The following is a 14,681-nucleotide window of genomic DNA, read 5'->3' on the forward strand; positions in this document are numbered from 1 at the left end:
AGATAAATGTATTGTATTGGAGTGTGAAGTAGTGACGTAGAATTACAAATCCTTCCTATGTTTACTCAGTACTTCAGTAAAATTTAGATAAATTCCGCCACCTGAAGAGGTTTTATTTTCAGGGCCCTGGTTTTCCACTGTAGGCTATGTGTGTGATGTTGTGGAGGGGTTTACAGAGATCAAACTGAATCTCTGCCAACTGAAACTAAAAAAAACATCCACACACTCAAGTGCTCAACCACACTATGATCTGTTTCTTCACTCAGTGCCAGTAAGTCTAATCCTGCCCTCTGATTTTGAAGAGCAACAGGTAAAATTGTGCCATATTGTGTGTCTTATATCAAAACCAGTTTCCCACCTCATCCCAGCTGCTTCCCTCTGCCTCTTCTTGTTCATCCTCTCAAACATCCAACCGGAGTAAAGGGAAGCTGCAGACACAGCAGCTGTACGGCAGAGAGGACGGGGTCATAAAATACAGAAGGCCGAAAGGGGAAGTCAAAGGACTAAGGCGAATTATTACCCCCCAACGTACACACCGGGTCCTGGGAACTGGGAACTTCTCACAGGGAGGGTCAGTGTGGAGTGTGAGGAAGAACTTGAACTTGCCCCACAGTAGGTGTTTTTTTTTCTTCTTATCACCTCATCACACCTCACACATCTTGCTGTTAATATCACACAAGTTTATTTAAATAAAAACAAACAAAAAAAAACACCTATAATAAAACCAAAGTAAATCATCTTTTTTCCCAGGACATATTTACCCACATCTCATTGTAAATTGCCTTTGACGTACCTATAAATATGCCTCAGACAACAACAGGATATGGAGTGGGAAGAGAAAAAAGAAAAAGAGGAGGATCAAACACTTGATGTATGTCGCACTGAGATGATTCGCAGACAAGTTTGCAAAAAATAAAAGAAAAAAGTCGTGGAAAGGTGAATGATTATTAACATAACAAAGACAAACCACTCTTAAGTCCTGTTCTGTAGCTTTTCTCATGTCTCTCTCACCTCCTTCAAATAGATAACATTGCTGATTTATTAGTAGTGTTGTGTCTGACACACACAATGCTCTGCTGGGCCTGTGAGAAAGTGAAGGCTGAGGTGTGAATTCCAGCCATGCCTGTCTTTTAGCAGCTTGTGAATTTATGATACAATTAACCCTGGAAGATATGCCAAACACACTCACTTTACACTGTCTATAACATTTCAGCGTGAGAGACCAACACGAAAACACACAGAGAAACAAGCTCTGCACAAATGTTCTGTAATAGGCACGAAGAAAATGCCAAAAATCCCTTAAAAGCCTCAGTCTGTGGTAAATCATCTCTGGATTCTCTTTAAGAGTTTTCTGTAGTTTTTAGAAGCACATTCTAACATTAATACTGAGTTTCATGTCAGTTTCAGTCATCGTGCATCTTCATGTTACATCTTAGGGTTGTACATCCTTGCGCGTGTTTTCAGATTTGATTATTATCTCTATTCTGACTTGTGCTGTACTGTGTATATTGTCTTATGATAGTATAAAACTAAACCACTTGTGTCCACACTTATTAACAATTTTATCCCTCTCCTGGTGTTTGCATTACATTGTTTTTGTTACACATGTATTGTGTTTATTGCAAGGTTGTAATTTGCTGTCACAATTATGCATTTTATTCTAAACAGAGCAAACAAAGTACAAATACTTGGTCATTGTACTAAAGTGGAGTATTCAGGTATCTGTACTTTCTTACATTTTAATATTATTTTGCACATTTTAACATATAGCACTGTGCAAAAGTCCAAGTTCAACATCAGGTTTGTTGGTTTAGTAAAGTTATAATGACCACACATGTGCATTTCCCAGTTTTTGTATTAAGATCCAATCTGGATACATGAGAACTATGTACAGCAGCTTCTATAAACCAAAGAGGTGGCATTTAGTGTGTATTCTTTGAACCTTCTGTTCAGTCAAAATGAGATTTATTGCATGATGTTTTTTATGCTTTATACCAACTTTCATTCAACATGTCAGATGTTTCTAACTGTGTTGCTTCTTGTCATGGGATCAGGGATCAGACTAAATACTTTAACCTTTAGAACCCATTTAGTTCAGTTTTTGTGTCTTTTAAGCCTCTGCACATGTTTCCTGTATTTTCTAGTTGTATTTGAAGAAAAGAGAATGAGAAATAAGTATGTATGCTCATTTCAACCCTGCAAAAACAATAAAACTAAAGGTGGCCTAAGACAGATTTACAGAGTACTGTAAATATCTGTGCTTTTTTACTCCCTACATGGTCAACACAGGCTTGTTACTTTGGTTATCATCTACTTTAATTTTAATCATTGCAGAGCTCCCACCATCAAGACTGATTTTAACCTGAATGGATTGGAATGCATTGATGAAGCCTCCATCGGTGCATATAACATATGACATGTAACAGATCACAATATATTATGGGGACAATGGAGACAGAAGAAAAAGACAAAACAAAAATACAGTGAATTATGAGACTAAATGAAAGGAAAATACTACAAAAGAGACTAAAGTGACATAAAAGATGGAAAAAAAACAAAAATGGCATAAAAGAAAACAAGCCAGAAACAGACATAACAAAATGCACCAAGACAAAACGTACTGAAAACATATCTGATTTTGTGATTCAGTGCTTTTTCAGTTGCATCATTAAATCAAAAATTGAAAAAAAAAAAATTGTGTGACTTTGCTTCTTATTCAACAAGACAAAACCATCATAAAAGATGAAACAGAAATTAAAAGGAGACTGAATTGTACAACAAAGGTATGATTTCCTGAGTTCTGTGGCTGACATTAATATCTGATTAGAACATGGAAGCAAAGTTAATGATAATGTTCATTATTTTAAGTATATATTGTATTTAGAGTTAAAATGGTTTGTAATGTGAGGTTCAATTAGCTTTGCACAGAAACAGTTATAGAAATGTCCTTCAAGACTGTACAGTACCTTTTATTTTTATGTTTTTTTCCACAGATTTGTGAACTTCTACTACTAGTATTTTGGAAAATGCCAAGTAAATAAAGTTTAATTACCTTCTTCTCAAACATCATGGGGTTGTGGCAGATTAGTTTGGCCTTTCACATCCCTGGGCCTCAGAGATCAGGAATGATGAAAGGGCTAAATGTGCATGTCAGTATTTTTGTGTGTTTATGTTTGCGTGTGTGCTCATGTGCAAACATCTGTGTTTATGTGTGTGTGTACACGTATAGTATGTGTTAGCACATGACAGAAAGATTGAGATGACCTCGGGTGGGAGTTGTTGTCGGGAATGAATCTGACCTCCCTGAAACCTTTCTAAAAGCCAAATATCCCACCGCAACATAACGTGTAGATTTGTTACGGTGGATTACTTGAAGGTCAAGATGTTAACTTCAGATCCTCTACTATTACTCCCTCTAAGTATATCTGTCTCACCGACTCCCACCACATAAACATGCCTCTGCATTAAAGCAGTCATGAATGTCCTTTACAAGAATAATTTTCACTGGCAAATCATTAAAAATGCAGAATTGTAGTTTTCATTTTAGCCATTTGGAGCATTTTTTTTCTTGTTGTAGCATATTTTAGTTAAAACATAGTTTAGTTACATAACAGTCACATGTTCAGTTTGGATCCATTTGACCCAGTTCCGCATGCAATAACCATATATCATTTTGTGCCATTACATTGAAATAATCATATTACTGCTGTTTTCTTCAAAAAATGCTCAAAACCCTTCAAAAGTGTGCACATAAATCCAGCTGGAAATACTGATTTTATGTTTTTCAGTCAAGAATGGTGTAATATCACTTCTTCTGTCTTCAATATTGCTGTGCAGTTTTTGCATGTCGACAGGTTTAATATCATAATCCTCGAAGGAAAGTCAGTATTTTGTACATCCAGACTGTGCATGTGTCTGTGTGCCGATCAAACACCAACTGACAGATATTTAAAATCAGTTTCCAAAGTCATTGTCATAGATAAAGTTGCTTCACGTGGCACAAAACATAGTCTTATAGCCTCATGTTTCTAACTCAGCTCTTCACTACTCTACAAAGAGAGGTGGCAAAAGTCCACACATTGTTTCCTCCAATAGAAGTACAGATACTTGTGTAAAAATAGACTCTGGTAGAAGTAGAAGTATTCACTCGACTTCTTTATTTGACTAAAAGTGAAACTCTACAAACTCTGAAATGAAGTATAAAAATAAAAAGTTGCCCTTTTTGTCTTGTGTCTACCTTGTAATGTTTCATCTTTTACATATTTTTTGTCTAGTTTCATTGTTTTTGTTTTTTTGTCTTTTTGTTTGCTCTTTTGATTTAATGTTGTGGCACCAACGCTTACTGAAATCACAAAGGTCCACATCTTATTATGCTTTTTCCATAATTTTCCAGTTTTTCCCATTTTATGTCATATTGTTACATACTTTATGTTGTTTCCATCTTGTTAGATTGCTCTGGTTTCTCAAAATTTAAACAGAACGAACAAAATGACCAAATAAGCACGTACAAAATCAAAGAGTATAGGTATGCCTTTGTTTTGTTGCATCCTGTTACATGCTCAGTGTCATTTTCATCTTGTTAGGTCATTTTCATGTATTTATTTATTTATTTATTACCTCAGGGTTTGTCTTTTTGTTTGTTTGACTGTTAGCAAGATAACTCAAAAAGTTTTGGAAGGATTTTGATGAAATTTTCAGGAAATGTTGATACTGGCACAAGGAACAAATGACTACATTTTGGTGGTGATGGAGGGGGGGACTGATCTGCCTTGGTGGAGGTCTACCCTCTCTGAGTGCTTTTCTAGTTCTTTATATGGTTTTTATCTTGCTGTGTTTTAACAGCACAGAATGATGCAAAATTAAATGCCTTAAAACTAAAGTAATAAGTCTGTTTGTGGAAAAGTAAGTAAAAAGTACAAGTTAAGTTGCCAGAACAGCCCACGTTTCATTTGTGTATTGTGAGTCTTTTCATTTTTCATAGTGTTTCATTTTTGATAAATGATTAAATGCAGGGTTAACTCCAGCTAGCTAGGTAGCATAATGTCCTTAAGTTGTTTGTGACTAAGCGAGTTGGGTGGTGTGTGTATACAGTATGTGTGTGTGTGAGAGTGTGGATGTGTGTGTGGGTGGGAAGGATAAACCTTGCAGAACCCAGATGACGCTGCTGGGGTTGTTATTTTCCCACAGTGCATTATAAATAGCCTGCTAGTGTGGGGTGACGGTGGCAAGGCAGGCAGGGGCGCTCAAGGGAGGATACCGTCCACACACACACAACAGCGCATTCCTGTCCACCTGGTCGTTGCCAGAGCCCTTGGTCACCTTATAAGATGTGTTAGTATTCATGCACACAAAGAGCGCATATCACATGCCCTCCTCACAGCCTCCCTTCATCACCACCTGCTTGTTTCGCTCCTCTCCCAGTTCCCCAGGACTCTTGGGTTGAGGTCTGTACCATGATCACACTCGCTGACTCTCCACCTTTGACCACTGTGGAACGCAATGACCCACACATTCACTCATACTCACACTATATTTATTTGTTACTGATTAAGAAAACTGTGACGGTGTAGAATGTGCTGTATACCTAAAGCCACATCAACAGCTAGTGGAGACAGTATGACATCTTTTACTAGTTTGCCTCAGTTTCCTCATACTATATGGGTGAATGAGTAGTCTTTGGCCTGACAATTTATCAACTAATTACAACCTCAAATGACGACTTCAGTTAATTGTAAGTGTACGGTCACACTAAATCAATTTTGTGCGATTACAGGCAATGATCACACCGTAAAATACTTTTTATTTATGGCCACTTTTCATGATCTTTATCTTATTATAACACAATAAAAGTCAGTGAAAGCTGTCACTGTTATGTTTACTCTCTTTGGAGATTATCCCATGTCTAACCATGTAAATGATTACACTGATTCAATGACGATATGTGTGCTCTTTTAAATTACACATTATCTGCCCTGATGTTGACATTTGACTCATATAATCTCAAGTTCACATAGGAAAATGATTTACTGTGATAAAATATTTGGAAACCCCTCTATCAGTTGAGTGTGTGTCTGTGAATTAGATAGCATGTAGTTTCTCATCTTGATGACCAAGGTCATGTGGCCAAACGGTTCTTGTTGATGCTTGTGTCAAGGAAATGGATATGATCTGATACCTATAATATGCTATTTAACTTCACAGTCACAACTGAAGAACAGCACCCAGCTTTCTGGATTTAAACTTTATTATGTTTATTAAACTGCAGACGTCTGCCTAATTACTGAATTAATACAACAAATGTAAAGCTGTCTCTTGAGTAGTTCTTATAAATCCAATCCAGTCACGGACAGAGAGGTGATAATCAATCCTAAATATACCCGCTTTAGCTTCCTGTAACCCAGATCTGCTTACACAGTAAAGATGACATTAGCCAGAAGATGCATCCGGCACATGTGCAAGAGGCACAGTAGGCATCAAAACTTCACACCCAGTGCGTGAGATTTATAAATGCTCATCTCAGCAAAGCCAGCACCACATGCTCGATAGTCAACACCTGCGTTAACTAAAAGTAATCACAGTGCAGCAGGCTCAGCTGTATTTCAGATGAACTATGTTGCACGGAGCTAAAAAAACTGTCATGAAAATGCAAAAAAAAAGCACCTCTCTGAATCACAATCAGTCTTTTAGTCATGTTGGCAAGTATACCAAGTCAGTGTCTTGGTATCTGTTCCACATTTGCAACAAATGTAATAATAAGAATTAAAAAAGAGCCAAGGTAAGGGGAAAATAAATAATAATACCATTTAAAATATATAGAGTGGAAATGTAGCACTCAGAAGTATTAAAACGAATGAAAAAGATCTGCCTTGGTAATCTGTGACAGTTTATGCATGCAAATCAGCTGCTAGAGCATAGCAAGGTAATGAAAAGTGAATCAGTCACTGGCCATTACTAATTATAGAAAGGCATCATATGTACACTTGATAGTGCTTCTCCTGCTTGCCACCTTGGAACATAAAGGCTGATGGGTGATGTTGGTGATCTGGTTTTCCATGACTATCAGGAAGAGGGACAATGCTTAAAGTTAAAGAATATGAACATGCACACTCAAAAATTCATATACCGTATGTTGTTTCCATGTATTTTGGTGCCTCGTATTTTTTTCTTGCAGACTTTCACGAACCACAACCTATCAAAACATATGACCTGTACCCTCAACCCCGCCCAAAACAACTTTTAACCCTCAAATTTAATGATTTAAGTCACTTGAATTTTGTCCCCATAAGCCTGCATGACTGTGTTAAAAGTTTTTGTCCCATAATGTAAGATAACCCCCCCCACACACACACACACACACACACGCACACACACATAGTACAGTGTAATCAGTCTTTGCTATCTGCTCCCCGAACACCATGTTCTGCGGTATAAATCTACCGGGCGACAGCTGAAGTCACCCTGACTGATGAGCTCCAAATCAGTGTGAAGAGCCCCAGGTCGATAAAAGCGGCCCTCTCACAAGCATGGCATGGACTCTCTGATCCATCTGCTTTGTGTGACACCTAACCTGACCCAAACACTTATAATGTGCATTGTATATTTAAGATTACATTTCTTTATTTCTGACTATGGAAGTTGATTTTGTAAATGCATTCAGTCCAAGCCACACTGTAGTTATCTAATCTGCCCCTGCTTCACCATCCTGATAAACCAAGGAGTCGCATTTCACAAAAGAGATTTGAGGTTCAAAGGGAGCTAAAATATCAGTGAGATTGACTTTTCTCAACACTATTTATTTTTCTTCTTCGCCTTGACTCTGTTCGACGTCTGTTGTACAAGTCTTTCATCAGTGCAGTGGCAATGAGGAACTAATCAGTATTTTCTGCTCACGAGGCACATCCACACCCTTCTCACCATGACTTTCCCAAACTACTGAAGCCCACATCTGGAGTGACATCATTAAGAAAACAGTTGTGCAGACAAAGTGATCCTTCAAACTGATCTATATCACATTATTATTAGGCCGTATATCCGATCGCATTCCAATAAAATAAGAGATGTATTAATTAGAGTGTTTCTCATGAGTGAAACTGAACAGACTTTTAATTTATAACCTCTCCAAACAAACAGCTATTGACTAAAGAAAAGTACAGGATTGACTTAGTGGCTGACGCATCTGTGACAATGGATTTTTATGTTTTATTGAGAGCTGGAAAAAAGAATAAGCAAACACAAGATGTGATTTATCAACAAAAACAGCATCTGACCAAATGTCTGCACAGCGTTTGTTGTCATGCCAGCACCTGACACCCAACCACTCGTGGAGATCTAGAGCTTGACACTGGCCACGGCAACAAAAGCATTGTCAATACGGACCCCTGAGGAGATCAATTTGCTCCCCCCGGTCCCAGGCCTTTCAGCAGGGTTGAATAGAGGACAGAGGTCCAGTCGCAGCAGCAGGGGGCTCGGCAGTGTTTCTCTAACAGGGTGTAAAGACAAACAAATCACTGGGATGAGACGTGGTCTTGTTATTGTGATGAGCCAGTGATTTACACCTGGATTATTCAGCCTGATAGGGTATAATTAGTTTAGAATGACTGTGACCCCTAACGGTTTATTAAGCTGGTGTGAGTGAGGGACTTAAAGGCATCTTTGGGATAGATCTGTAAATACATTTCCCCCCTGTGTTTAACATGTAGGCCTACTGAAGCTGACTTTGCTGCTTAGAAAATAATAACATCTCTTAAGCACAGGGTTTCCCACCCTCATTACAAAAGAAAAATTAGTAATTCAGAGCATACTGTATAGTGCCCTTAAATATAAAGCCATACAGCAGTACTATAGGCTACGATTACACTTGTCTACTTTTTTAAAGAAATGATCTGCCTCAGATTAAATGTGCTAAATCTTACATACTTTAATAACATGTATTGGAAAACAAATGACAAAAGTGCTGGTACGTTTATGTACATTTATACCAAAGATTTATAAATCTTCCACTAGAAAGAACCTGAAAAGTGAATGTATTATAATGTATAGGCAGTGTTTTGAATTAGATCTGGTAGCTCTGAGTCAAACATTCCTTTTGAATAGAACGCATTCTGTGATTAATTCTCAAAATTTCACATTTTTACCCAAGATTGTGTCTTGGAAACTACAACCAACCAGCATGTTTGACATAATTTTTTCCTTATTGGTGGCATTTCATTACTTTTACTCTGGAGGCATTTTGCTTGTAGACCAGTGTTGTTTGTAAGTTTGTGAAGCAGATTTTTGTATAGTGCCAGGATTATTAGGCTAATAAATTTAAAAATCCAATATGATGCTTTAATATAATCAGATACTGAGGTAAAGGACTGCAATGCAAAGAGAATAGAAAGGTGGTGGATGGAGAAAGACTACTTACTTGCCTAAATATTTTCTTTATTTCCTAACATAAATCATGAAGGATATTCACTGTGCAGAAGTAACATGCTTAAGTTTGTGACTGTTTGCTATTGTGTGTTCAGTTACACTGATTTTCATTTTGTAGTCCTCTGTTGGATTTACCTGACTGAAGTTCTAACCCAGGAGAGCCCTAAACCTCGCACCCAGCCTGGCATAAAAAGCTGACAAGAAAAAAAGATATGGTGTAGAGTGGGTGTTAAAAACGTAGCAGGAAAAAACGTGCTGTTCACGTTAACAAGAGAAAATCTTTGAACGGGTTAATTTTGACTCATACCAGACTCTGAGAAGTAGAAAAATGAGAAAAAATTCCTCCGCCGCGGCGAGACGGAGAAAGAAAAATTTTCACGTCGACTCAACTTTTGCGTCTCTTCTACGACGAAACCAACGACTGCATCCACTCTAACGAATTTTACTAAACATAAATAAACAATAATACTTAAGATTAAACCCCTAACTGAAGTTGTAACCCACTTTTTCAGCCAGGTGATAGATCCACGCTGACTCCGGCGGAAGGATACGCGTGTTGTTTCTTCACTTTCAGTGACTTCAGTGACTGCTTAGCGGACGGAGGCGAGACTCTTCAAGTGCCGTATGTGACGCGCTGAAGTTAATTTTGTGTTGATTTTAAGTGTTTATAATTTATCAGCTTGATGCCCACATGTAGAGTGTGACTAAAATGCTGTAATTTTGGCACTACATGTAGTTTTCCCCCCGTCTTTTTGTGCGCGAGCTGTTTTCAGAGAGACTTTTTAAGAACTTAACGTCCCGGGAGACAGCTCAACGTTGGGCTGGCGACCTTATGTGGATTTTACAGAAAAAATGGAGCAGATACCCGGTTTATCCTCGGGAAAATCACTAATCATTGTCTTCTGCTTCATTCAGCTCTCTCTGGGTAAGTGAGAAACTACATTGTTTTCCTGTAATAATAAATAACTTTTCGTGTTCACGTTTTGTTGCCTGTGCATCTGCGCATCAGCGGGACGCACGTATCAACACACAGCCCGTACATTAGCTAATGATAAAGTGACTTTCAATAAAGTATCTATATTTTAGCTCTTTTTTTTTTTTTTTTACTGTGATATGTAAACAATTATCATCAGAACATGGGCCAAATGTGTCCCTGTAGTGTTCACATTTTGTGCATCTGGCCATTTTTTCTGCCTTATCACTTCCATTACATTGTTAAACCCCCTCCCAACAGCTGTGCCATACTACATAGTGTAAAACAAAAATTACCAGATTTCAACTTCCACATGGTCACAAAACTGAAACTACCGTCTGTGCGTCTATTTTGGAGGCTATGGGCTGAATACTATGGTTACTAATGGCCTCCTGCTCCTTGCTCAGTTTAAGTCGAACCTCTGCCCAGATGTTGAATCAGAGAAAGACTTGAAAACTCAATTTTATCCATTTTAGACTCCTCCAGCATGTTGTAAGAGCTAACATTAGTGACAGTGTGGATAAAAGGGCTATCATAGGATCATTATGCACCATTAGAAACTGAATATATGCATATTTGAGCAGGAAGTTATTTCTTCTCCATCATAAGACCTTGTTTGTGTATTATATAAGTCTGACACATTATACAAAATCACTAAGGTTTCCAGCAGGTGCACTCACTTTACCTACTGTACCTGAACATGAAAAACAGTAGACAGGACAGGTGAATGTGAATTTAGAGGTGTTTATGTCCTCAGTGCTTAATAATTACCCACCTATCTTAACCTGTTAAACCATGGACCATTTTTCTAAAAACAAATGGTCCTTGGTTGAAAATGAAAATTACCTCTATAATAAATATCTATAATGTCTACATGGGTGATCTTTGTATCAAAGTAAAGGGGAGACTTTGATGGTTACTGTAGATGTAAAAATTGACAAAATAAACATAAATATGCCACTGGGTAAGTGTAAATGAATATGGAACACAATGAACATTTTTGGTCTTCGTGTCTGCCTAATAAAGTATGAATTTATGTAGAAAATCCCATTTGTAATTGTACTGTTGCAGCCTAAAAAGATAAAAACAATGTCTTTGCAAAGATTGGAGCTTATGAAATAAACAAGAGGAAAGTTATAAAGGTTCAGTAGTTGGAATATCAGATTAACCTCTGAATTGTGATTGGTAGTGGTCTGTTTTACAAATCATATGCAGGTACTGCTGGTTTACTTCCACCACACTTGTTTATAATAAGGCAACAATCAGTGTCCTTGATATAGGCTAAGTGTCCAATACGTCCTTACGTACACCTTTTAGCTTTCTTATGAGCTAGGTTAAGATGAAGTTAAATGAAGGCTGTGTTGCAGAGAACCTGTACAGCATCATGGTTCATCTGATCTAAAGTATCAAAGGGTTATCTGAAAATAAAGCAGATCTGACGCTAATAGGCTCTTTTTGCATTAATGCAATTGTGGGAGTTTTTGTCAGATAGGAATCATCCAAGCCATTTCCAGTTACAAAGGTTATTGCCAGTTAAACACATTTTCTTCACTTTTTTTCCGCTTGACCTGTTTTTCTGATGGTAAAACTAAAAACGTATCTTCAAATATCAGTAAAATGTCACTTAAACCTGTCTTGAAGAAATGTCACGTGGGTTTGAACTGAACTTCATTTGTGAATTGATGGGTTTCATGATTAATTGGCATCGATAGGTATCAGCAGAGTTTGGCTCTTTAATATCTTGCTTCAACTAGAAATACCAACTTTGAGGTAAAATAATAATTTATAAGATAAAAATCACTCTAACTGGGATTTTTTTTTTATGACTGGTGTGATGTTAAAATCCATATTGTTCATAAATTGCTCACATCTGATAGTTGAGATTTATTTTATTTGGGGATTTATTACACTGACCTAAATGCTCAGTGCAACAGTCATCCAGTCTCTAATGCAGTGAAAGATGATGTGTTTTCATTGTCAAGATATTTAGGAAAAGGGTGGGAATGATATAGGATTATTCTTCCTGCCAAGTATTATTATGAGTCGTTGAAACACAGCCATTAGCCAATCTGACTAGGCAAAATGAATTATAGATTCAGGATTCAAAGCGTTTTATTGTCATGTGTTCAGTAAAGAAACAGGTTTCCCTGTACAATGAAAATCTTACTTTGCTGTCCACACTTAATGCCACAAGAATTTAAGATAAGTATAAACTATAAGTATTAAAAAAAAAATAGAATAGAATAATTTAACTGGGAGTTACACAACCAAAACAAGTGGCATTTAAAAAATGGCATACAGAAGAAAAAGAGCATAAAAATATGAAAATATAAATTACTGCTATTAAAAGAAAATTATATATTTACATAAATGTGCAATGTATCAACAAAGTTAAATATATAATTTAAAGTTAAATGTATAATACATGGATTTTTTTTTTAGTATCTGTTATAAAATATGGTACAGCCTCTGTATTTTTATGTAAAATTGCCACAGCTTTGCAATTTGACATGATTTATATATTTTTTTATTTCTGTACATGGCGATATGTGGGGGCATGCTATGCTTTCTCGTGTTCTCTAATGGACTATGGATGACTTGTGAACAGAGAAGTTGCACAAAAGAGGAAAACACAATGTAAAGTGCTGCAGGCGGTGCAAGGAGAAGCAGAGGAATGTTGTTGGTGTTTGACATTCCATCTACTCTCTCTCCCCTCTCTCTCTAGCTCTCTCTCTCACACGCACACACACACACACACACACACACACACACACACACACACTATATCCTCACCTATCTCCCTTCCCACTATTGCTGAGTATTCACACTGTGACACTGCACTGGACTGTGAGCAGCTGTGATCTCAGCATGTGATGCATGCAAGGAACAAGTGGTTTTCCATATGACGGGATGGTAATAGGTGTTGGTTACCCTGATTACAGTATGTGAGACAGGTTTGAGGTTTACCCATGCAGCTGTAGGAGCCACTCACTCCCAGTTTCCTATCTCTTTTATTTTTACTCTTCCTACTTACTACATCTTGCAAAAAATAGAAAATGGATGGATCTTAAAACAATCTTACAAAGAATGTTTCTGTATTTCTGCACAACCACATCGATTAAGCCAGAATTTTAATTGTCTTAACAAGATGATTTATTCCTTATTTTCTTCTTTTCCACAAGATATTTTAGGACACATTCCTTAAGACCAATAAGAGCATTCCAGAAGGTACATTTGACACGAAGACAAACTGAAAATAGTGCTGATCACAATCCCAATGGATTTAGCTGCTACCATGAACCAGAAACTGCCCTTCTAAAGCTAGTTTGTTGTTTGCTGACCCAAAAACAGACGACTGTGAAGCTGTGGCACTGTGCTGATAGGAGAGCATGGCGAGTACTGCACTCTGGTTCAGTTGTGTTTCACTGACCGATTGATTCTTGAGGAAGCGTAGGTGCCGTCTTCACGGCACACGACAAAGTGTTGCCCTCATGGTGTGGGTATGTGGATGGTTGCATATATTTGCTCAGTGCAAACAGCAGACAGCTGATGTGTGTGTGTGTATCTGTTGCATTGTGGATGCAAACTTACAAAGGCAAACGATTGTGCCGCCCATGGTTTACTTGCATCTGGCCTAAGCTGGGGCCTGGTGTGAAATGTGTTTTATCTGTGCCATGCTTCGCTCTGAGCTCCAAAGACAAAGATATTTATTGAGCTGCCCACAACACTGCATTATTTAGTGACCACCAGCTCTACCCACTTCTTTATGGCTGTGTTATAAATGTGGCTCAAGGCATTGTCTTTGCTGCACCCTCCCAGCTTTTCCCTTTGATTCCTTTCTCTCTCCTCTTTATTTCTACACCCTTCAGTCACAGTGAGATAAATTTGCCCTGTGTGTTCATGTTTGAGGTCATATTCAATTCGACCTCCTCCACCCTTTTGATTAGTAGTGTAGTTAAAAATCCAGACCACACCATGTGTTTCAGTCCTGTGCTGGCTGGAGCGGTACATGTTTAGGACTCAGTGTCATTTGTAACTGGAGTCTGTGAACTGTTATTCAGTTGCACAGTGTGTAGGGCTGGGTTTGTTCAGAAAGTTTTCATACTAGTACAGATACTACTGGTACATTTACTTCAGTATTGGCTCCTAAATGATAACACTTTTCCATTAGGGAAAGAAAAAGAAATTTACATATGTGTGTGGTCTGAATCTCGTATTTTCTGACTCATCTGCATTATTATCACTCAATGCAGTTTCTTGAAGCAGTTTTTAGTCAAAGTGCATAATGTGTGCT

General features: G+C 37.7%; 1 protein-coding gene across 1 annotated transcript in view; it reads left to right on the forward strand.

The window, feature by feature from the left end:
- Positions 1-9,896: 9,896 nt before the first annotated feature.
- Positions 9,897-14,681, forward strand: part of notch2 (notch receptor 2) — a 50,728-nt gene continuing 45,943 nt past the window's right edge. The window contains exon 1 of the mRNA XM_030132408.1: positions 9,897-10,339. Coding sequence (XP_029988268.1) covers positions 10,267-10,339 — 73 coding nt within the window. The 5' untranslated portion in view covers positions 9,897-10,266. The remainder of the gene's footprint in view (positions 10,340-14,681) is intronic.

The sequence above is a fragment of the Sphaeramia orbicularis genome, chromosome 4, assembly GCF_902148855.1.
Source record: "Sphaeramia orbicularis chromosome 4, fSphaOr1.1, whole genome shotgun sequence".
Classification (NCBI taxonomy): domain Eukaryota; kingdom Metazoa; phylum Chordata; class Actinopteri; order Kurtiformes; family Apogonidae; genus Sphaeramia; species Sphaeramia orbicularis.